Here is a 24,698-nt window from a genome sequence, read left to right as displayed (position 1 = left end):
ACCGAGTCGATGTGCAGGGGTACGAGGTAATTAAGGTAGATGTATACATATAACTAGGAATAAAGTGACATATGGTAAACAGTAGCAGCAACGTGTGTGATGAATCAAAAAAGTTAGGTCAATGCAGATAGTCCGGTAGATATTAGGCAGTGATGTAAAGTAACTAAGTAAAAATACTCTGAAGTAATACTTAAGTACATTTTTTGGATATCTGTACTTTACTATCTATATTTTTGACAACTTTTACTCCACTACATTCCTAAAGGACATATGTACTTTTTACTCCCATCCATTCGCCATGACTCCCAAAAGTACTCGTTACATTTCTAATGCTCAGGCAGGACAGCAATATGGGGCGGCAGGTATCCTAATGGTTAGAGCGTTGGGCCACTAACCGAAAGGTTGCTGGATCGAATCGCCGAGCTGACAAGCTAAGAATCTGTCGTTCTTCCCCTGAGGAGCAAAGCAGTTAACCCACTGTTCCCCCAGGCGCCGTGGATGTCCATTATGGCAGCCCCCCGCACCTCTCTGATTCAGAGGGGTTGGATTAAATGTAGTAGAAACATTTCAGTTGTGCAACTGACTAGGTTTCCCCCTTTCCCAATATTGTCCAATTCATGCACCTATCAATATTATGTGTTGTCATCCCTACTGCCTCTGATGTGACGGACTCACTAAACACAAATGCTGTGTTTGCAGATAGTGTTGGAGTCTGTCCTTGGCTGTCTATACATTTTAAAACAAGAAAATTGTGCTTTGCTTAATATAAGGAATTTGATATGTAATATTTACTTTTACTGAAGGATGACAGTTGAGCACTTTTTACACCACTGTTATTTGGTTAACTAATTAACTAACTATTTATCAGTCGTATGGCTTGGGTAGAAGCTGTTCAGGCTCCTGTTGGTTCTCTGCTACCGCACAGCAAGCGGTAGCAGAACAGTCCATGACTTGGGTGGCTGGAGTCTTTTACAATTTTTAGAGCCTTCATCTGACACCACCTGGTATAGAGGTCCTGGATGGCAGGGAGTCCGGCCCCAGCGATGTACTTGGCCATAAGCACTACCCTCTGGAGCGCCTTGCAGTCAGATGCCAAACAGTTACCATACCAAGCAGTGATGCAGCCAGTCAAGATGCTTCCAATGGTGCAACTTTTTGAAGATCTTGACCTAAGACAAATATTTTCAGCCTCTGAGTGGTGTTGTCGTGCCCACTTCACCACTGTGTTGGTGTGTTTGGACCATGAAAGATCCTTAGTGATGTGGACACCGAGGAACTTGAAGCTCTCGACCCACTCTACTACAGCCCCCAGAGGCAGTCGGAGGCAGAGCCCTGCCACTAGCAGTGGTCACATCTCTACTGATTCAGCAGTAATGTCAGTATGGAGAGGCCAGGCTGGGCTTTGAGCTGGCTGGGCCCTCAGTGTACAAACACAGAGACAGAGAGTCTGGCCATCTTGGTAACTGGGCTTTGTTTAAAGGTGGTGTGTGGAATTTCGTGCACAGCGCTGGGCTCTAGGGCTGGGACTGCCGGCTCTGCACAAATTCCAGCGTGCTGGGCAACAGGAGAATTCTGTGCATTTCCTATCAGGTCCGATGATGATTTAGACCCATTGAGGAGGGGAAACACTTTAAGTCCCCCTTTGTGTCCTGCTCGAAGGCGTTCAACTATGCCAAATGTCAATGTAAACACACCTTTAGGGCTCTCACCCACTCTGACAGCCCACTGCTCATTGCTTACATGATGTCCCCCTCTACCCTATGGTGATAAGAGAACTGGACCGTTCATACATAGCAAGGATAGTGTTTGAGGCAAAAAATGATATAGTTGACTTCTCTGTAGAGGTTATAAATGCAGCCAATTTATACAAAGCCGTCTCTGTGCCACGTCTTTGTATCTTCTCACTAGTCCATTATAGGAGCACCACTCTGCTAGAAGATTGATGCATTGCTTGGCTCATCGAGGATTCAGACTTCCGAAGCCGGCCCTGAACTGGTGCTTATGAATGCTTCCTGCTCCTCTTCCCCCTCGGGGGGACTCTCTGCTGGCATCCTGTGCAGACATAGCAGGCCCATCTTGAGCAGAGGCTCCAGAGAGCATGGTTCAGATACCAGCAGAATCTCACTGTGTACACTTCATAGAGACCGCTTTTGTGGGGGATGTGTTTTTGATCGTTGTTTTGAGACGGAAAGATGATTTATGAAATGAGAGTGTGGGGGGAGGGGTAGAGGGGCTGAAGCACCGGACACCGCACTGGTCACACAGAGACACAGATTGGCCCCCGATTGGCCCTGATTGACCCTTTAGATCTGAGCAGGTGGGGAGAAGGTGAGGCTGCCGGGGTGTGTTACAGTATACTTCCTCTCTGCCCACTGAGACCTGTATCTGCACCCTGCCAACTACTCCACGTGGAGAATGATGATGATGTCTGTACACACTGATCTACAGTCATGTTTTTACAGAGTCTGATAGTCCTGTCAGCCAAGACACGCTTGTGTTCCAATGCCAGAGCCAAAGATTTCACAGTGTGAGTAGTAGCGCACTTGTCAAATGACCAAAATCAAAAAATAAAAGTGTTCACACAGTTGAAGTCTACATCATTACAAAATACACGACTGAACAAAACAAACAATGAGAGGAGGAGCCCTATTTATACCTACATGGTACAAACATAGAGTGTTTTTCCAGCTAACGAGAGGCCGGATTGTATGTTAGGGCCCATGTCAACAATAAACCAGACAAATCACCATTACTTCAGGCTTTGGCCTTCAGTCGTAACCAATGGGGCTGTAACAGCCTTTGATCAGAGTGGAAACTAAGGGGTGAATAATGAGCAATGCTTAACTTGAAGATGTGGAGACCATCCAGAGGACTTACACATATCCGTAGGGACAGGTCTTGCTGCAGGTCAGGGGTCGGCACTTGGGCAGTGGAGAGCTGCACTCACACACCTCGCAGCCAAAGTTATCCTTCTCGTATCCCATGGGGCATTGCAGGGAGCAATATGCCCCCAGATCAGGGCAGGATTCATCTGAAACAGTTCACATGGAGGTCATCTTACCATCAACACCATGTTAGTTTGCATTTGGGTTTTTCATTTGAGAATTCCTACAACTTAAAACGGCAAAATACCACACAGCCATGGAAACACATGAGGTGTGACAGATTTCTTTTAATTTGATTTTTCCTTTATTTAACTAGGCAAGTCAGTTAAGAACAAATTCTTATTTTCAATGACGGCCTAGGAACAGTCAGTTCTGCCTGTTCAGAGGCATAACGACAGATTTGTACCTTGTCAGCTCGGGGATTTTAACTTGCAACCTTCCGGTTACCAGTCCAACGCTCCAACCACTAGGCTACCCTGCCGCCCCGCCCCAGATATTTCTTAGTGTGTCTGCTTATGTCTGTTATGGAGATAACGTGCCAGGGAATCGTCATTTTAAGCAAGTTACAGTATGTGTGTGTTTACGGGTATGTGTGTATTTACAGTATATGTGTGTTTGCAGTGTGTGTGTGTTTGCAGTGTTTGTGTGTGTTTGCAGTGTTTGTGTGTGTTTGCAGTGTTTGTGTGTGTTTGCAGTGTTTGTGTGTGTTTGCAGTGTTTGTGTGTGTTTGCAGTGTTTGTGTGTGTTTGCAGTGTTTGTGTGTGTTTGCAGTGTTTGTGTGTGTTTGCAGTGTTTGTGTGTGTTTGCAGTATGTGTGTGTGTTTGCAGTGTTTGTGTGTGTTTGCAGTATGTGTGTGTTTAACGTATGTGTGTGTTTAACGTATGTGTGTGTTTACGGTATACGTGTGCTTAAAGTGTGCGTGTGTTTACAGTGTGTGTGTGTTTGCGGTATGTGTGTGTTTACAGTGTGTGTGTGTTTACGGTATTGTGTGTGTTTACAGTGTGTGTGTTTACAGTATGTGTGTGTTTACGGTGTGTGTGTGTGTTTACAGTGTGTGTGTGTTTGCGTATCCGGGTTTAACCCTTTACATCCAGTATGAGACTCACGGTTGAGGCACTGGCAGAGCAGGCAGCCGTTGTTGTCCTGCTGGAAGCCGTAGGGACAATCTTTCCCTGATCGAGAGCAGTTTTCCAGACGAGGACACAGCATGGGGCTCACTGTCTCATACGAAGGCTCTGTGAGATAGAACAGTAGGTTATAACCTTCATATGATGCTCCTATAACTCTCTATGACATGCCATACTATACTTGACACTATGAAGCCTATAACACTCACAGACATGTCATACTATTCTTGACACTATGAAGCCTATAACACTCACAGACATGTCATACTATTCTGAAATGAGTCTTTATTGAGAGTTCAGAGTAAAGAAACATACATTTAGACACACGCAATGTTACACATCTATCTCCATGCCAACAGAAATAGTTCAGTGTTCACGTTGCTCCCATCAGAGAGTGCTGTGATAAGAGATAAACGCAGGCCCATTACAGAATATACTGTAGGTGCTCTCTATCAAAGGGCTCTGATGAATGAGCACCTCACATGTTGTCTAAATGACCTGGAGTGCAGGAGCACGCCTTGCCTTGGTTCTCTCCCCTAACAGAGGAGGCCCTATGTGGGAGTCTGGTGTGTCAGAGGCTGGCACTGGACAGACCCAGAGGGCTTCTGGCCCTGGTCAGGGCCTCATCCTCACTGGAGCCGGTCAGCGATGAGGTGTTCTGCTGGCCTGGGTCACACATGTACGAGCCACAACCAGAGGATGTTAAGGTGGAGTTTGGGTGGGAGCCCATTATCTTGCCACGTTCAGTGGGAGGAGCACCAAACAAGCTGTAACTAATTATGCTCACAAAAAAACAGTGATCCACTCCAATTAAGCAGCCTTAAGCCCTCAGTCTAAGCTGCACCTCATGGAGGTGGGTCTCATTTTGCAGTCTGGACCAATAAAAAATAACAAAGGAGCCTGCAGTGGAAGAATGCTGTGCGGCCTCCCCATTAATGAGCCACCAACATGGCCTCTACATAGCTGCAGGGGGAGAGACTATCGCACAGTTCTGTTCCACCAGTCAGGTTCTAAGCTCAAAGTGACTGTATTGTAAAACAGAACTCAATTGTAGCTTGGGCCAACGAAGTAGGAATTGTTCCATTTACAGATGAAGACGTCAATCGGCGGACGCACTTGTACATTGATTTGTTGCACATCTGATATAGCGACATTGACATTAGAGGGGGTTGCATTAATGGGGGTGTTTTCCTGAAAAACAGCTGCCGAGTTGTTAGTTGTTTATGACAGCAGTTTGGCAGATACACTACGTTGGCCATATGTAGAGCTCAATGGAATGACAGATACAAGTTATGGTGCCCCTGATCCTTAAACATCAGAAACATTGAAGTTGTTGTGCTTTCAAAAATGTTATTAGATTAAAAACGGAGTATACATTATGTTATACAGTCTTTACAGCCCTATTAGGCTAGATGAAAGGAACATTCAATCTGCCATTAAAACCTATGGTATGTCAATTGCTTGCACATGTAATATTAAGCTTCTGGAGAAGTGCGACGTCAGATATTTCCTTATGAGGACATTGGTTGCTTGAGACAATAAGGGGTATGTCCAGAACAGGCTAAAATTGGACATGTTCCTTGCTATTTTCAAACATAAATCTCCAACTACTTCAATGCTGTATGTGATTAGGTACAATATGATCAGACATTTATGAGGCAGGTGTGTGCGACTGTTTGTGTGTGCGCGACTGTTTGTGTGTGTGTGTGTGTGTCTCGCTCTCTCTCTCCGTACCCTCGCAGAAGGGGCAGCATTCTCCTGGGATCTTGACTGGGTTCTGGCAGCTCTGTTTGCAGGCCATGGCGGTACAGTGAGGGTCTCCATCCACACACTGACAGAAGGTGCAGTCATCCTCCTTCCACTGCTCCTCGTGGCCACGCAGCTTGTTGTTCACCCAGCAGCTGGCCTCCGTGCTGTCCATAGACAGGAGCTCCACATCTGGACACACAGAGAGGAAGACACAGATAGAGGCTGGGATCAGAAGGAGAGAAGTGTGGGAACTATACTGTGCTCTTTGGTATAGCATCCTTACTTGTAAACACTGTGAGGTACATATGCTGTATGACACACAACTGTAGGATTGTTTTGCAGCCTCAATTCATCTGGGCATCGACTCTCCAAAGTGTTGAAAGCATTGAGCATGAAAAACCAAGCAGAGGTGCAGTTCTTGACACAAACCGGTGCACCTGGCACCTACTACCATACCCCGTTAATAGGCACTTAAATGTAGTCTTGCCAATTCACCCTCTGAATGGCACATATGCACAATCACAATTGTCTCAAGGGTTAAAAATCCTTCTTTAACCCGTCTCCTCCTTCATCTACACTGAGTGGATTTAACAAGTGGCATTCGTAAGGGACCATAGCTTTTACCTGGATTCACCTGGTCAGTCTGTCATTAAAAGAGCAGGTGTTCTTAATGTTTTGTATACTCATTGTATGTACATATCCACATAATTGAGTTAACAAAGTACTGGGTGGAATCAGAGGTGTGAGAAGCAGGATATTGCTGGAGGGACCAGGAGAAACTGGCCGCCACCAAGACCGGTGGAAGAACACTCCAAAGCTCTTTAAAGGGTCAGAGAGGATGTAAAGAAACTTAACAGGGATCTAATGTACATAAAGTGTAGGTCTAATGTATAATGTATGTATTTCGAGCTAGATGGAAGAGCATGGTATCGGATCATTTCATATTGGAGCGAGATTAGTTCATTAAAAGCAAGACAGACATATCTAATTTCCCGTCTCTGCAGTGTCCAGTCATTCCCTTTAAGAGGAGTTACCCTCAGCCATGTGCAGGTCACACAGATCCAGTTTCACCAGTGCCCCCGAAGGCCAAATACCAGTTCAGGGTTCACCGTCAAATTTCACTCCAAAGTAAGAAATCCCATTCAAGAGCATTTCATGCATAACATGCGGTTTTACCCATTTGTTTGAAGTCTAGGAACAGCAACATAATAAAGCCAACTGTTTAAGAAGCAACCCAGAAAACACATTGTGCTTAGAATTCTGGGACCTGTTCTGATGACTTGAGTTTAAATAACTATCATTGTTTTTTGTTCAACTGTTTATTGGTAACAGAGGCAGGCCATTACCACAGCAGCAGTGTGTGTGTGTGTGTGTGTGTGTGTGTGTGTGTGTGTGTGTGTGTGTGTGTGTGTGTGTGTGTGTGTGTGTGTGTGTGTGTGTGTGTGTGTGTGTGTTGAAAGCGTGTGGTGAAGAAGGGGGGTATCCCTAAGGCCAACGTCCTATTTGCCAATTTTGATTCCAGCAGAGATTTGGCTGCTGTGATTCCTCCGTCTGGGTGTGATTACCACGAATATGAAGCAGTTCTGCTTTTCTCTCTTTCTATCCATCTCTCACACTATCAATAGTGAGCCTAAAAATACACATTGTATTGCACTCACACACAAGCCTTCAAGCACTTTTAGGGTTTTAGTTGACTTGACCAGCCTACGAAAAGGATTAGAACAGGTATGCAGCTGTGCCTTGTAAATGAGACAGCTATCAGGTACAGAACCGGAGGTTCCTCTTAATAACGACCATGAACCAGGTGCCACCCCCAGCTTACCACAATAACTCTGACTATAGCCTCCTCAATGACTGGAGCTTTGGCCAAGCAGGGGTACAAGATGAAAGCATTCCCCACCATCTCAGGGGCTGAACATTCCAGGTGTACCTCCGACACTGACCTCCAATAACCTCCCTGTCTCCCTCCCTCTCATGTGTCTGATCAATTACAAAAACACAGGCAGACAAATCTGGCTACCACCATCACCATTATACACTGAACAATGAGCTGATATAGAAGATCAAACATTTACATTTGTTTAAATCCCTGTTAGTAAACATTTCTTCTTTGCCAAGATAATCCATCCACCTGACAGGTGTGGTATATCAAGAAACTGATTAAACAGCATGATTGTTACACAGGTGCACCTTGTGCTGGGGACACTAAAAGGCCACTCTAAAATGTGCAGTTGTGTCACACAACACTAAATGTCACAGATGTCTCAAGATTTAAAAGAGCGTGCAATTGGCATGCTAACTGCAGGAAAGGCCACCAGAGCTGTTGCCAGATAATTGAATGTTAATTTCTCTACCATAAGCGGTCTTCAACAACGTTTTAGAATTTGTAAGTACAACCGGCCTCACAACCGCAAACCACGTGTAGCCACCCCAGCCCAGGACCTCCACATCCGGCTTCTTCCCCTGCTGGATCGTCTGAGACAGCTGATGAAACTGTGGGTTTTCACAACTGAAGAATTTCTGCACAGAAACAGTCTCAGTGAAGCTCATTTGCAAGCTCGTCGTCCTCACCAGGGTTTTGACTTGACTGCAGCTCGACGTCGTAACCGACTTCAGAGAGCAAATGCTTACCTTCGATGGCCACTGGCAAGCTGGAGAAGTGTGCTCTTCCTGGATGAATCCCGATTTCAACTGTACCAGGCAGATGGCAGATGGTGTTGTGTGGGTGAGCGGTTTGCTGATGTCAACGTTGTGAACAGAGTGCCCCATGGTGGCGGAGGGGTTATGGTATGGGCAGGCATAAGATCCGGACAATGAACACAATTGCATTTTATCATTTGCATTTTGGCAATTTGAATGCACAGAGATACCGTGACGAGATCCTGAGACCTATTGTAGTGCCATTCATCAGCATGATAATGCACAGCCCGTGTCGCAAGGATCTGTACACAATTCCTGGAAGCTAAAAATGTACGACAGCGTGTTTCAGTTTCCTCCAATATCCAGCAACTTCGCACAGCCACTGAAGGGGAGTGGGACAACATTCCACAGGACACAACAGTCTGATCAACTCTATGCGAAGGAGTTCTGTCACACTACATAAGGCAAAATATGGTCACCAGATACTGACTGGTTTTCTGTTCCACCCCCATACTTTATTTTATCTGTGACCAACAGATGCATTTCTGTATTCCCAGTTATGTGAAAGCCATAGTTTAGGGCCTAATGAATTGATTTAAATGGACTGATTTTGTTATATGAACTGTAACTCAGTGAAATCTTTTAAATTGTTACGTTGCGTTTATTTTTTTGCTCAATGTACTTCACCAGACAATGTACTTCACCAGACAGTGTACTTCACCAGACAGTGTACTTCACCAGACAGTGTACTTCACCAGACAGTGTACTTCAGACAGTCATTTGTTGTCCACATGCGCTGCCCAAACCCTTTTACCTGCCTCTGAGGACGTGTGTTTTAGTGAGGAGAACAGGTACAAACATGTCAACCTCCATTAAGGCTACCAGATATAATGAAGCCAAAGCAGTCACTCAAAGGAGGTTTATGTTCCTGACTTCCTAGACATTGCTAATTCTTTTGACTGGTCCTTGTATGTGAAGCATATTAATGACTCGAGTTGGATGTAAACGGAAGTGATTAAGGTAAGGCCATTGTATGGCGTGTTGGGTGCCCTGGGAGAGTGGACTAAAGCCTTATGTGCTCAATACGTCTGCCCCCCTAGTGCCCCCCCTGCCAGTCTGGCCACAATCAACACTAATCACAAACGGCCTCCCTGACTGTGTCAGCTCACCTCCACAAATCTAGTCGTGTCATAAAAAACCTCACTTATCTATAAAACATCTATGTCTGTTATAGATACTGTTGTTTAACATTTGATGTGTGTACCTGTAACGGATGTGAAACGGCTAGTTTAGTTAGCGGTGGTGCGCGCTAAATAGTGTTTCAATCGGGGACGTCACTTGCTCTGAGACCTTGAAGTAGTAGTTCCCCTTGCTCTGCAAGGGCCGCGGCTGTTGTGGAGTGATGGGTAACGATGCTTCGAGGGTGACTGTTTTTGATGTGTGCAGAAGTTCCCTGGTTCGCGCCCTGGTATGGGCGAGGGGACGTTCTAAAGTTATACTGGTACATACCTATGCATACCGGGCAGCATTCTCTCTCCGGGATGTAGAAGTTCTCACAGTCGAGTTCCGCACATTCTGCTTTGGAGCAGAAGGATATCCCTCCTCGGCACTGGCAGTGCCAGCACGTGTCCATACGGTACACCTCTTCCTCTGAAAACTCCTTCCCGTTATGGACACACTTGGGAGAAACTGGGAAAGTGGAAGAGGAAACAGATTCTGTCAACCTGAACGATATGTAGGGCTCTTGATGGCTAACATACACTAACGGCTGGCTCATTCATCCCCCCTCCTCTCCCCTGTAACTATTCCCCAAGTCGTTGCTGTAAATGAGAATGTGTTCTCAGTCAACTTACCTGGTAAGATAAGGGTTAAATAAATAAATAAAATAAATGAATATACTATGCTTAAACCATCCCATTTGGTATGTATACAATACATTATCCACCCCCGGGACAGAATGAGTTTGTTGCTTCTGTATCTGTGTATTAACTCAGAAGCAATAATTACAGTGTAGCAAGCTGTGGATGGGAGAGCAGTGTGTTGTGGTAAAGTCGTGTAGAGCGAGGCACTTGGGCACTGGGCTCCAACAGCAGTAGACAATGAAGCCAGCTCCATTAGGTGGAATTCAGCAGAGATTTGTGAAGTCTTGGTGGAGACAGCACTCGCGGCGTAGCTCAGCTCAGCTCATCCCAGCGCTGGGTAAAAGAAAACAGCAGCAGACTGTGCTGGTACAGTGTGGTCTGGAGAGCTGCGATGCAGACAGCAGACAGGCCCAGTAAAGCCAGCGTAACTTCCGGCGCCGACAGAGATGGCCGCTTCGCGTTCCTAGGAAACTATGCAGTTTTTTGTTTTTTTACGTGTTATTTCTTACATTGGTACCCCAAGTCATCTTAGGTTTCATTACATACAGTCGAGAAGAACTACTGAACATAAGAGCAGCGTCAACTCACCATCAGTATGACCAAGAATATGACTTTCGCGAAGCAGACCCTGTGTTCTGCCTTTCACCCAGGACAACGGAATGGATCCCAGCCGGCGACCCCAAAAAACGACTTCGAAAAAGGGGAAAACGAAGCGGTCTTCTGATCAGACTCCGGAGACGGGCACATCGTGCACCACTCCCTAGCATTCTCCTCGCCAATGTCCAGTCTCTTGACAACAAGCTTGATGAAAAGGGTAGCAAGGGTAGCATTCCAGAGGGACATCAGAGACTGTAACGTTCTTTGCTTCACGGAAACATGGCTCACTGGAGAGACGCTATTGGAGACGGTGCAGCCAGCTGGTTTCTCCACGCATCGCGCCGACAGAAACAAACATCTTTCTGGTAAGAAGAGGGGCGGGGGCGTATGCTTTATGGTTAACGTGACGTGGTGTGGCCAAAACAACATACAGGAACTCAAGTCCTTCTGTTCACCTGATTTAGAATTCCTCACAATCAAATGTAGACCGCATTATCTACCAAGGGAATTCTCTTCGATTATAACCACAGCCATATATATTCCCCCCCAAGCAGACACATCGATGGCTCTGAACGAACTTTATTTGACTCTTTGCAAACTGGAATCCATTTATCCGGAGGCTGCATTCATTGTAGCTGGGGATTTTAACAAGGCTAATCTGAAAACAAGACTCCCTAAATTTTATCAGCATATCGATTGCGCAACCAGGGCTGGAAAAACCTTGGATCATTGCTATTCCAACTTCCGCGACGCATATAAGGCCTTGCCCCGCCTTCCTTTCGGAAAAGCTGACCACGACTCCATTTAGTTGATCCCTGCCTACAGACAGAAACTAAAACAAGAAGCTCCCGCGCTGAGGTCTGTTCAACGCTGGTCCGACCAATCTGATTCCACACTCCAAGACTGCTTCCATCACCTGGACTGGGATATGTTCCGTATTGCGTCAGACGACAACATTGACGAATACGCTGATTCGATGTGCGAGTTCATTAGAACGTGCGTTGAAGATGTCGTTCCCATAGCAACGATTAAACATTCCCAAACCAGAAATCATGGATTGATGGCAGCATTCGCGTGAAACTGAAAGCGCGAACCACTGCTTTTAATCAGGGCAAGGTGACTGGAAACATGACCGAATACAAACAGTGTAACTATTCCCTCCGCAAGGCAATCAAACAAGCTAAGCGTCAGTATAGAGACAAAGTAGAATCTCAATTCAACGGCTCAGACAAGAGGTATGTGGCAGGGTCTACAGTCAATCACGGATTACAAAAAGAAAGCCAGCACCGTCACGGACCAGGATGTCTTGCTCCCAGGCAGACTAAATAACTTTTTTGCCCGCTTTGAGGACAATACAGTGCCACTGACACTGCCCGCAACTAAAACATGCTGACTCTCCTTCACTGCAGCCGACGTGAGGAAAACATTTAAACGTGCCAACCCTCGCAAGGCTGCAGGCCCAGATGGCATCCCCAGCCGCGACCTCAGAGCATGCGCAGACCAGCTGGCTGGTGTGTTTACGGACATATTCAGTCAATCCCTATCCCAGTCTTGTTCCCACATGCTTCAAGAGGGCCACCATTGTTCCTGTTCCCAAGAAAGCTAAGGTAACGGAGCTAAACGACTACCGCCCCGTAGCACTCACTTCCGTCATCATGAAGTGCTTTGAGAGACTAGTCAAGGACCATATCACCTCCACCCTACCTGACACCCTAGACCCACTCCAATTTGCTTACCGCCCTAATAGGTCCACAGACGATGCAATCTCAACCACACTGCACACTGCCCTAACCCATCTGGACAAGAGGAATACCTATGTGAGAATGCTGTTCATCGACTACAGCTCGACATTTAACACCATAGTGCCCTCCAAGCTCGTCATCAAGCTCGAGACCCTGGGTCTCGACCCCGCCCTGTGCAACTGGGTACTGGACTTCCTGACGGGCCGCCCTCAGGTGGTGAGGGTAGGCAACAACATCTCCACCCCGCTGATCCTCAACACTGGGGCCCCACAATGGTGCGTTTTGAGCCCTCTCCTGTACTCCCTGTTCACCCACGACTGCGTGGCCACGCACGCCTCCACCTCAATCATCAAGTTTGCGGACGACACAACAGTGGTAGGCTTGATTACCAACAACGACGAGACGGCCTACAGGGAGGAGGTGAGGGCCCTCGGAGTGTGGTGTCAGGAAAATAACCTCACACTCAACGTCAACAAAACTAAGGAGATGATTGTGGACTTCAGGAAACAGCAGAGGGAACACCCCCCTATCCACATCGATGGAACAGTAGTGGAGTAAGTTAAGTTTCTCGGCGTACACATCACAGACAAACTGAATTGGTCCACCCACACAGACAGCATCATGAAGAAGGCGCAGCAGCGCCTCTTCAACCTCAGGAGGCTGAAGAAATTTGGCTTGTCGCCAAAAGCACTCAAACTTCTACAGATGCACAATCGAGAGCATCCTGTCGGGCTATATCACCACCTGGTACGGCAACTGCTCCGCCCACAACCGTAAGGCTCTCCAGAGGGTAGTGAGGTCTGCACAACGCATCACCGGGGGCAAACTACCTGCCCTCCAGGACACCTACACCACCCGATGTCACAGGAAGGCAATAAAGATCATCAAGGACAGCAACCACCCGAGCCACTGCCTGTTCACCCCGCTATCATCCAGAAGGCGAGGTCAGTACAGGTGCATCAAAGCTGGGACCGAGAGACTGAAAAACAGCTTCTATTTCAAGGCCATCAGACTGTTAAACAGCCAACACTAACATTGAGTGGCTGCTGCCAACACACTGACTCAACTCCAGCCACTTTAATAATGGGAATTGATGGGAAAGGATGTAAAATATATCACTAGCCACTTTAAACAATGCTACCTAATATAATGTTTACATACCCTACATTATTCATCTCATATGTATATGTATATACTGTACTCTATATCATCTACTGCATCCTTATGTAATACATGCATCACTAGCCACTTTAACTATGCCACTTTGTTTACATACTCATCTCATATGTATATACTGCACTCAATACCATCTACTGTATCTCGCCTATGCCGCTCTGCACCATCACTCATTCATATATCTTTATGTACATATTCTTTATCCCCTTACACTTGTGTCTATAAGGTAGTAGTTTTGGAATTGTTAGCTAGATTACTTGTTGGTTATTACTGCATTGTCGGAACTAGAAGCACAAGCATTTCGCTACACTTGCATTAACATCTGCTAACCATGTGTATGTGACAAATAAAATGTGATTTGATTTGAAGTACCGGAAACCTCAGCTGTCTTTCTCCAAACGCCGGCCCATAGAACAATGACTACCGTACGGATCATTAGAGACTCATAACAAGCCCCAAGCAGCCGCCTCGCAGACACAACTGTCCACTCAGTGCACGCGATACTCCTGGAACACTCCGGGAGATAGTGTGTGTGTGTGCGTGTTTGCGTGCGTGCGGTGAAGAACAAGCCCATTCTCTATTTAGTTTATTAAAGTTCCATCATTTAAATTTCCATAATTTAATTCAAATGGATTCTGTGTTTTTGCCAAATAAACAAGAGGGGATGTTGACAAACTAACTCAGTGATTACCACAGCCATTTGTCTTTGACAATTTCACTGACAATGCCTATGACTCAGGGTCTTGAAAGACCACATTAACTTCTCATCAAAACCATGATGATTTAGCTACTGCTTGAGAGTGATTATGTAAACAAGTCATGGTTTGATGCCATGGAGGGGTAAATAACTGCCCAGATGCTAACAGATGTAGCTAGCCCCACTTAGGTTTCCATCTGTATACCATACCCTGGTAGAGCACTGCTCTGACCCCTCTCCTTGCCCCCTGGACCAGCCCTGCACTTTAATACAAAGCAGGTGGGCCAACTGAGTTGAAAGTAAAGCAGTGATTCCCTGCCTGCCTGCCTGCCTGCCTGCCTGCCTGCCTGCCTGCCTGCCTGCCTGCCTGCCTGCCTGCCTGCCTGCCTGCCTGCCTGCCTGCCTGCCTGCCTGCCTGCCTGCCTGCCTGCCTGCCTGCCTGCGAGAAAATACAATAAGCACTTTGCCAGACAGAAATGTAAATGCATGGAAAAATAGGAAGTCAAAAGGCAGGATGTTCACGTGTTTTCCACAGTATTTGTTAATGGTAATCCCTAAAACAAACTGGAGGCTGGAACACTAAATTCCATTCATTCTTTTTAACCGACTGGATTCAAAATTTAAAAAAATATCAGACTGGATTCTCTTCTAAAACCAAAGTTGCGCCCCTGCATGAAACCCTGACTTTGGCCTAAAACCCTAAAACATTCATTACATTCAACATGGTGTGACCGTCTCTTCCAGCAAACAAAAATGTAAAACCAAATTATAAACAAAAAATCTGAGGGAATTTTCTCAATGGCGGTCTCAGCATATTAATTCTGGTGAATCCAATTTCCTCCTATATAATGCACATCAAGGCTTCTACCATGCATTCTTGATTAAAATTGCCAGACACTTCGTGTGGTTGTATAGCTTGATTCAAGTTCACAGCTTTAATGTTCTTGGAAAGCAAGTACCATACTAGTCTACATCAAGTTGTGGTTAAACCTAAATGCTACATGCGATGAAGTCCATACTGTTTGCTCGTCGAAGGGCTGATAAACAGTAGGCTGCTGTTAACACGGTCGTTTGGAACCATCTGTAATATCAGATGACATCAGGTCAGGAAGGCCATGCCAGCTCCTGCCCAGCCACCCAGACCCATTCTTCAGCCAGAGCTGGAAACGTCTTGTCAAACATGGCCAAAACACACAGGTCAGACCCATTGTCATAGTACTCTGTACACTGACCCTGACCAAATACCCACCAAAAGCCAACCTCAGGTCTGTAAAAACATTTGTTCGATGCCTTAGGTCACTGAAAGTTGGGTACTATTATGTGTTCCATTGCAAAATACTCTAGGAATCCCAAACGTTGTGATTAATGAATCGGATTAGAATTTGTTTTGTGGATGGGTTTTAGTGTTTGTGAGTGACCCAACCATTAGCGAACAGGCATTCATTTTGAGCCCCACCTGTTTAGCAAAAAACAACAAAACAAAAAACAATTGTTTTGTTGTTGTTGCCTGTTTTGTATGTTATTTTGGCATTAATACATGCCCCATATCAGTTTGCAAACCATGTAAAAAGAAATAATTGTGTTAATAAAGCCACATAAAAAAAACATTTCAGCCTAGCTCAGTGCTTTCTGAGGTGGTGGGGCAGCCAGCGGAAAATACAGAACATAGTTGGTAATGTTCTCTAGTTACATCATGATTGGCTCAGTGTTCTGTCACTCATGGGAACACTACGTCACCACAAAATCTACTGGGTAGAGCTCGAAAATTTAAGCCCCTTGGGTGCTGCCATAGAGTTACATTAGAAGTGCTATTCCCAGAAGGCTTAAGGTCATTGGCCACAGGTAAAATCATGTTATATCTGCCATAGCTTTGATTGGACTGATCATGTCAACATCATACTTTCAAAATCTTAGCTAGCAAGCCAGACAAGCAGTCATCGTAAAGAATCAAGTTGACAATCTACTGGGAAATAATTTAAGCCTTGTCATATGAAGAGAAATTATAGACAAAAAATATCGGTGCTCATCGGCCATTGGACATAACCATTACACAACAAGCTGAAAATTTAAAATTGGCTAACTGCAAGCATTGCAAAGCAATCACTAGCCTGACATTCAGTGGAGAGGGTGTGTGGTCCAAGTCTGGGTTTAAGGGTCTCTTTTCCAAGCTTAAGGATAAACATTCCCATGCAACACCAAAGGTTGAATACATTGGGCATGCTATCAATCCAGCATGACTTCTGCCATGTTCAAAACCAGTGGGAACTGTGAAAAAAAATTTGCTCAGACTGGGAAGATACGTTTTGAACGTTCATCCAACTCAGAATTCCATGGCGGGAGCTCTGACCTCTTTTTAGAGCTCTGACCTGAAGATCATTGACGTCCTGATTCAACCTTGTTTTCTCAGAGTTCCCAGTTGTCTTGAAAGCACCATAAATCCAGAGAATGTCAGACTTTGATGACAAAGTTTGATGACAAAATTTGCCCACAAGAAAGACTGCCGCACCACCGTACTGTTCAAGTGAAGACAGCACAACAAGGTGATTCCAAAAATGAATTGTATGCTACTGCATAAATTATGTAATATGCCAGGGAGATATGTATACTGTAGCTAAGAAATTCATTCTAAGTGTATGTTGTGTAGTAAGATGTTAGTAGGCCATGTGCCTCACTCTAATACTTTGGTCTCTTTCTCCCTGACAACTTATCACACTGTACTAACTTGGTGGTGTACATGTAGCCTACAGCCAGTGTTAGAGAAATGTCATCCATTATTATTGTAAAAGCTTTCATTGTCTGCTTCTATGCCCCCTTTATTTATCCTATGGTTCTGACTTGGTGTACAAGGAGATTTTTAAAATATATTTCTTAATTTAACCTTTTTTTTAACCAGGTAGGCAAGTTGAGAACAAGTTCTCATTTACAATTGCGACCTGGCCAAGATAAAGCAAAGCAGTTCGACACATACAACAACACAGAGTTACACATGGAGTAAAACAAACAGTCAGTATTCTGCCCTTGAGTTGTAATACAGTAGAAAAAATATGTCTATATACAATGTGAGCAAATGAGGTGAGATAAGGGAGGTAAAGGCAAAAAAAAGGCCATGGTGGTGAAGTAAATACAATATAGCAAGTAAAACACTGGAATGGTAGATTTGCAGTGGAAGAATGTGCAAGGTAGAGATAGAAATAATGGGGTGCAAAGGAGCAAAAATAAATAAATAAATAAATACAGTAGTGGGAGAGGTGGTTGTTTGGGCTAAATTATAGATAGGCTATGTACAGGTGCAGTAATCTGTGAGCTGCTCTGAGCTGGTGCTTAAAGCTAGTGAGGGAGATAAGTGTTTCCAGTTTCAGAGATTTTTGTAGTTCGTTCCAGTCATTAGCAGCAGAGAACTGGAAGGAGAGGCGGCCAAAGAAAGAATTGGTTTTGGGGGTGACCAGAGAGATATACCTGCTGGAGCGCATGCTACTGGTGGGTGCTGCTATGGTGACCAGCAGGGTCTTGTATATGACCTGGAGCCAGTGGGTTTGGTGACGAGTATGAAGCGAGGGCCAGCCAACTAGAGCATACAGGTCACAGTGGTGGGTAGTATATGGGGCTTTGGTGACAAAACGGATGGTACTGTGATAGACTGCATCCAATTTATTGAGTAGGGTATTGAATACTGTATAATAGTAGGGTATAAGAATACTGTAAGAATGGCCCATGTTCTGAATTCTGTTGCTGTACATTTCAAAAGTGCTGAACAAATAGTTATATTGACTACGTACGTCTTAGCTCAAGCATTAATGTCTTAATCGAAATTACAGATTGCCTCTCATCCGCTCATCATTCCCTTAAGCCATAGTTTGTACATCTCAATTGTCAGTAGAAATCACATTTGTTTAAGCAACTCAGCCATATCATCTTTTTTTTAAAGGCATTAAGTGATGCTGAATGAACTGTTTCGCTGCCAGACAAGGCTCTATTGATAATCCGGTGTAGCAGTGGTAAGGATTCACTCAATGATGCTGAAAAGAAAGCTGTGCTGTTGGGACAGCTTTATATAGGCCCTAATAGTTTGTGGGAACCGTTTGTCACCATTATAGTGCAATTAATGTATTGTTTAGTGCTGTGTTGTGAGGTGGCTTTGCTGGCATGCATATTTGAATTTGCCGGGGCAATATTTACATGCTAAAGTCACCACTGCACCCAACACATATCCCCAAAGACCTTCTGGGGAGGTCTTGGGGGATACTCGGGGGGTATGTGCCATATCTTCATCCTCAGTCCCTCTCTGTGTGATTTCTAATGTGGACGCAGTCATGCAGAGCTAACTGCCAGTAGGGGAGGCACAAAGGGCGTCCAGTTCAGACCCAAAGAGCAGCAGACACTTGTTATCAAAACACTGATCCCCGAGCCTCTGCAGCCGCCATACAGCCCCTGCCGGCCTGCCTGACTCAACTACACTCCCCCTGGAAGACTGGACCACATAAAAAGCATTCCCATCAATTAACTGTTGAACCTTTTGGATATGTGACCAAGCAGGAACTCTTTGACACTACACAATTTATTATTTTGCGAAAACAGCAAATCTCTCACAGAGCCCTGACCTTAATCACTCACTCACACACACACACACACACACACACAGGGTGAGAACACCAGTTGCGAGCACGCTTCACACACGCAATATGCATAATGAGATCCATTATGTTTAATATGCTTTGTGGCGTTGAACAAATGACCATCTATTTCAAGACTCTCCTTTTCATCACAGAACAATTGTGGGGTTAAATTTCACACCAGCACCACTTCTCTCATCAAATTCATGGCTTGCTATGGTTATATATGTTACCTTTCTGGCACTCGAACATGTCACAGCAGTCTCCTGGCTTGCCGGTGGCCTGACTGAGTGGTACAGTCTTCTGGCCGGAGGGGCACTGGGGCTTGTGGCACTCGCGGAGGTCACAGGTGCACTGGGGGGGCACAGTGGGGCAGCAGCCAGCAGGGGGAGTGTAGCTCTTGGTCAGAACCGAGCCCTCAGGACAGGAAGGTACCGGCAGAGCAGGACATGTGGTCGCGGCACACTTCAGCTCCTCTGAAACACACACACACACAGAGTCAGTCACATACAATAACAAGCCTCTGTAAGGCATGCTGTAGCACCACCTTCAACCCAGCTCCAGGCTACAACAGTGCCCACACTGTTTGCTAGGTGGCAGGGGAAAAGGGGGGAGAGGAGTGGGGCTCCCTGGCCTGCATACAGTGTTAGTGGAACAGTGTTGCTCATGTTGCAGTCATCAGATCCCTTTCACTCCGTGACAGCTTTACAGCATCCTGTTAGGACGGAGAGTGAGAGCTATGCTCGTCTCTAGACACGACAAACCTCTCAGCACATCCTGTCTAAGACCTTTCCTGATCCCTGCTTGCCCACCCACTGGATCCAGCTCTCAATCCAAATAGGCTCTCCATCTCACCAGCCATTAATGTTTTACTTTTTTTATCCTACCCTGAGCCTTATTTTTGAAATCACACTACACTTAGCATTCCAGGAAGCGTTTGTCTATCGATATGCCAGAGCCAACATAATGGTCTTCATACTCTGGTTAGGGAGTGCAGGTGGCACAGGGGTGTACTTTGGACACTTTCAGGAAAAGAAAAGTGGAGTGCCCCTCTGTCTCATATTGTAGAAGGACAGTAGCTACCTTACGAAGCTTGGATTACCCAATCCTTAACCATTGCTTATTTTGGTTCAACCGTGTCACTGTTATGCATACAGAGTCGAGGGATTGGGTGCTGCAAACTCATGTCCTGTCCTATACAGTGCCTTCCGAAAGTATTCACACCCCTTGCCTTTTCAAAGTTTTGTTGTGTTACAGCCTGAATTTAAAATGTATTTAATTGAGATTGTGTCATTGGCCTACACACAATACCCCATAATGTCAAAATGGAATAATGTTTTTTATTTTTATTTGTACAAATTAATTCAAAATGAAAAGCTGAAATGTCCCGAGTCAATAAGTATTCAACCTCTTTGTTATGGCAAGCCTAAATAAGCTCAGGAGTAAAAATGATCTTGACAAGTCACATAATAAGTTGCATGAACTCACTCTGTGTGCAATAATAGTGTTTAACATTATTTTTTTAATGACTACTTCCCTCTCTGTTTCCCACACATACAGATAATTGTAAGGTCCCTCAGTCAAACAGTGAATTTCAGGGCCTCCCGGGTGGCGCAGTGGTTAAGGGCTCTGTACTGCCGCATCAGCTGTGCCATCAAAGACTCTGGGATCGCGCCCAGGCTCTGTCATAACCGGCGGCGACCGGGAGGTTCGTGGGGCGACGCACAATTGGCCTAGGGTCATCCAGGTGAGGGAGAGGTTGGCCGGTAGGGATGTCCTTGTCTCATCGCGCACCAGCAACTCCTGTGGCGGGCCGGGCGCAGTGCGTGCTAACCAAGATTGCCAGGTGCATGGTGTTTCCTCCGACACATTGGTGCGGCTGGCTTCCGGGTTGGATGCGCGCTGTCTTAAGAAGCAGTGTGGCTTGGTTGGGTTGTGTATCGGAGGACGCATGACTTTCAACCTTAGTCTCTCCCGTACGGGATGCGATGAGACAAGATAGTAGCTACAGTACTAAAACAATTGGATACCATGAAATTGGGGAGAAAATTCAAACACTAATTCAACCACAAAGACCAGGGAGGTTTTCCAATACCTTGCCAACATGGGCACCTATTGTGAGATGGGTAAAAAAAATATTAATTACACTTTTGATGGTGTATCAATACACCCAGTCGCTACAAAGATACAGGCGTCCTTCCTAACTCAGTTGCCAGAGTGGAATGAAACAGCTCAGGAATTTCACCATGAGGTCAATGGTGACTTTAAAACAGTTACAGAATTGAAGGGTTGTGATAGGAGGAAACTGATGATGGAGCAACAACATTGTAGTTACTCCACAATGCTGACTTAATTGACAGTGAAAAGAAGAAGCCTGTAGTGAATTAAAATATTCCAAACAATGCGTCCTGTTTGCAACAAGGCACTAAAGTAATAGTACAAACATTTTAATTAAATTCTAGTAATGAATACAACGTGTTATGTTTGGGTAAAATCCAATACAACACATTACTGAGTAAGACTCTCCAAATTTTCAAGCACAGTGGTGGCTGCATCATGTTATGGGTATGCGTGTAATCATTAAGGACTGGGGAGTTTTTCATGATAAAAAAGAAACGCAATGAAGCTAAGCACAGGCAAAATCCTAGAGAAAAACTTGGTTCAGTCTGCTTTCCACCAGACACTGGTAGATTCATTCACTTTTCAACAGGACAATAACCTAAAGCAGATGGTTATTTCATCGATTTTGAATTCAGGCTGTAACACAACAAAATGTGAAATAAGTCAATGGGTATGAATACTCTCTGAAGGCACTGTAATTGTCAATGGCTAAATAATTTCACAGATCTCCTGTTTGTAGGATACCAGGTTAGATCTGTGGCTGTTACGAAGGACTGGGAGAGAGTGAGGAAGGGAGGAATAAAGCACTGTATGATTGATGACAGTGGAGAAAATTGGTAATTACGTTTCTACTTAATGTCTTCCCTTGGGCCTTTAGGAAAGGAAATGCCATGAAGCTAATAAATAAGTAATTGCCTCATAAGAGAGAGAAATGTAATGGCTATGATTGCGTATGGGAAGAATACTTTACAATCTTTGCATGCATTATGGTTTTGGTGGAAAGAGAATGAAATATAATGAAATTGTGTAACAAGGCTTGGGGTTTGTGGCTCTTTCAGAAGCTAGTTTGTTGATGTCCTTCCCAGACATTTGGCGTACCCTGGTGCAACACGACTCTAGCAGAGGATGTGTCTCATCCCTGACATTTGAGGGCCTGAAAGAGGATCCCTGAGGCTGTTCCTACCAGATGGGAAACTGAAATGGCAAACAGAGGGACTGGAGCCCAGGTTCTGCTCCACAGACAGTTCAACTCCACATACAGCGATGATTGCAGTATTACTTTCAATAGTCAAACCCATCGGTGCGACCCAATGCTCACCCGGCATGTTAATCTTCCATCTATGCAGTCGTTTGAAGTTTGCCTGAACCGTAAAAGTTAAGTTGTGACTTGAGCAGGAGAGTCATATTTGGGGGAGATATCTGACAGATGAAATTGAGGATGAAGGAAGTGTTGGAGTTTTTCTTCCCTGAATAAATAGTGCATGGGCATGAGGTATCTGCACTGTACTGTTTGCTCTAGGAACCTGTGAACAGTCGGGGCAGGCACAAAGCTTGTATTGATCAACTCTGTTACTGAATAGTGTCTGAGAGAAGGGGGGAAATTCCCCTGAATTAGGACATTTAACATTGTTTGTCCTAATTCCTGCATTTGAGTTAAATAAACTTCAGTTACAGGCTGATGTCAGAGGTTTTATATCAAATAGCAGTAACACAGAGCATGCTGCGGTCTAACAGAGTGATGTGGCCATTAATAAAATGTTGTGCAATGTTTGCATTGAATAAGACTTTCTCTGTGCCCCAGTCAAAGAAAACAGATTGCTTACTCATGTCTAACAATGGGTGGACTGGAGTACGCTGGGAAAAACCAGCTGCCAGACACTCCATTGTCATTCAAATGAATGATATTGTAGCAATTTCTGAACATAATAGGGCAGACACAGAGCATGGAAACAGTATGGTAAACTCAGTAGAGGATGGATTTCAGCACATTCTGTTTGTGTTCTATCTCGAAGCACCAGTGGGGTAATTGGCTAGTCAGTGGTCACAAAAGCAATCTCTGTATTACAATGGTGGCTATTCTCCAGCTTACGCAAACAAGACCACAAAGACCTAATTTGGCATGCTTAATAAATTCAGTTTGTAGAATGGTCAAAACGTTCTCTTGTTGTGGTGGTGAGATAGTATGGAAAACCTAGCCACCCCTTAGGGAAATCCTTAATACACACACAAACACGTACACATGCGCACACACACCCACACGCACCCTGAAGTTGGGCTTGAGGTAAGGATTTAGAAATTGGTTTATTACCACAGAATGGGCTATTGTAAACAATGCATATTTCTGGCATCTCCGAGAAGCCCATTCGGGAAAGGAAAACACCTCTATGTAAATGAAGTTTTTTTCTACACAGAGCACAAGGAGCACAGTATTCATCTGACTGAAGCAGCTCTGGTAGGCAGAGGAGGCTGTGTTGACAGCCTGAGTTTACTCATGGAACAAGTGCACAATGTGACTTTTGTTCAGTGACTGACTTTGGAAGCAAGTCAGCGGAGAACAAAGCTGTCTTAGTACAGCGACCCTCCATGGGCCTCTGGTACATCCTCTGGTTTTATACAGTTTGTCCGCAAAGGGACCCATCAGGCTCATCTCTCACGTAAGCTGTGGAGGACTGGCCGCTTGCCCACTGGCGGTTGAGGCTACAAATGTCTGTATTGTTCTCTATTTTAAAGAACTAAGTCTGGGAGGTGGTTCAGGGCAAAAGGCACAGGGTCACAGGAGAGGGAAACATAGACGTGTGATCATCACACTCTGGTTAGGGCAGTGTGTCAGTAGAGAGCGCTGCAGCAGCTCACAGTCCACACACACACACACGCACACACACACACACGCACGCACAAACACACACACACATACACACACACTTCACAGCTCCTCGCTCTCTCACGCTCAGGCTAAATATTTGAGGATGAAAAACGTGATCCTGGTATCCCAGGATCACGGGTCGAGTGTTCTCTGCTCAGAGTAGCTCAACACAGCCTTCTTCGTATTGTCAGATGAGATTGGGCCAGGGAGAGTGAAAGTAGAGGCTGAGCTTTTATCATGCTGAATGGGCTGAACAATGTTGCAGAGAATACTTTCTATGGACAATTGTCTACTACAGAGCTGGCACAAAATGCATGGGAGTGAAAGGATGGCACAAGTATGGTCCAAGTTGAATAGAATAGTAACAAATTGGCTCTGAGGGAGGGCCATGAGGGAAGGTCTCTGGATCTGCCTTAGAAGAAACTGAACATAAAATATGAATTGGGCTGTACACAAAAAAAGTCAGTCCAGGGGAGTATGAGGATACGTTCTGCAGCTGCCCAGTCAGTCCAGGGGAGTATGGTGCTACGCTCTGCAGCTGCCCAGTAAGTCCAGGGGAGTATGGGCTATGCTCTGCAGCTGCCCAGTCAGTCCAGGGGAGTACGGTGCTACGCTCTGCAGCTGCCCA

General features: G+C 45.2%; 1 protein-coding gene across 3 annotated transcripts in view; it reads right to left on the bottom strand.

Moving 5' to 3' along the window:
• The window catches only part of LOC124001295 (cysteine-rich motor neuron 1 protein-like), a 50,984-nt gene that overhangs the window by 15,304 nt on the left and 10,982 nt on the right, over positions 1–24,698 (bottom strand). For 2 of the 3 annotated variants that reach the window (XM_046307967.1, XM_046307968.1), the window contains exons 4-8: positions 19,320–19,562; positions 9,912–10,091; positions 5,748–5,951; positions 3,993–4,121; positions 2,878–3,031 (exon numbers count right to left, since the gene is read on the bottom strand). In XM_046307967.1, coding sequence (XP_046163923.1) covers positions 2,878–3,031; positions 3,993–4,121; positions 5,748–5,951; positions 9,912–10,091; positions 19,320–19,562 — 910 coding nt within the window. The remainder of the gene's footprint in view (positions 1–2,877; positions 3,032–3,992; positions 4,122–5,747; positions 5,952–9,911; positions 10,092–19,319; positions 19,563–24,698) is intronic. The other variant, XM_046307969.1, reaches the window with a different exon arrangement.

This window comes from Oncorhynchus gorbuscha, linkage group LG17, assembly GCF_021184085.1.
Source record: "Oncorhynchus gorbuscha isolate QuinsamMale2020 ecotype Even-year linkage group LG17, OgorEven_v1.0, whole genome shotgun sequence".
Classification (NCBI taxonomy): domain Eukaryota; kingdom Metazoa; phylum Chordata; class Actinopteri; order Salmoniformes; family Salmonidae; genus Oncorhynchus; species Oncorhynchus gorbuscha.
The sequence above is the reverse complement of the archived record's forward strand: the minus strand, read 5'-3'. Positions and strand labels throughout refer to the sequence as shown.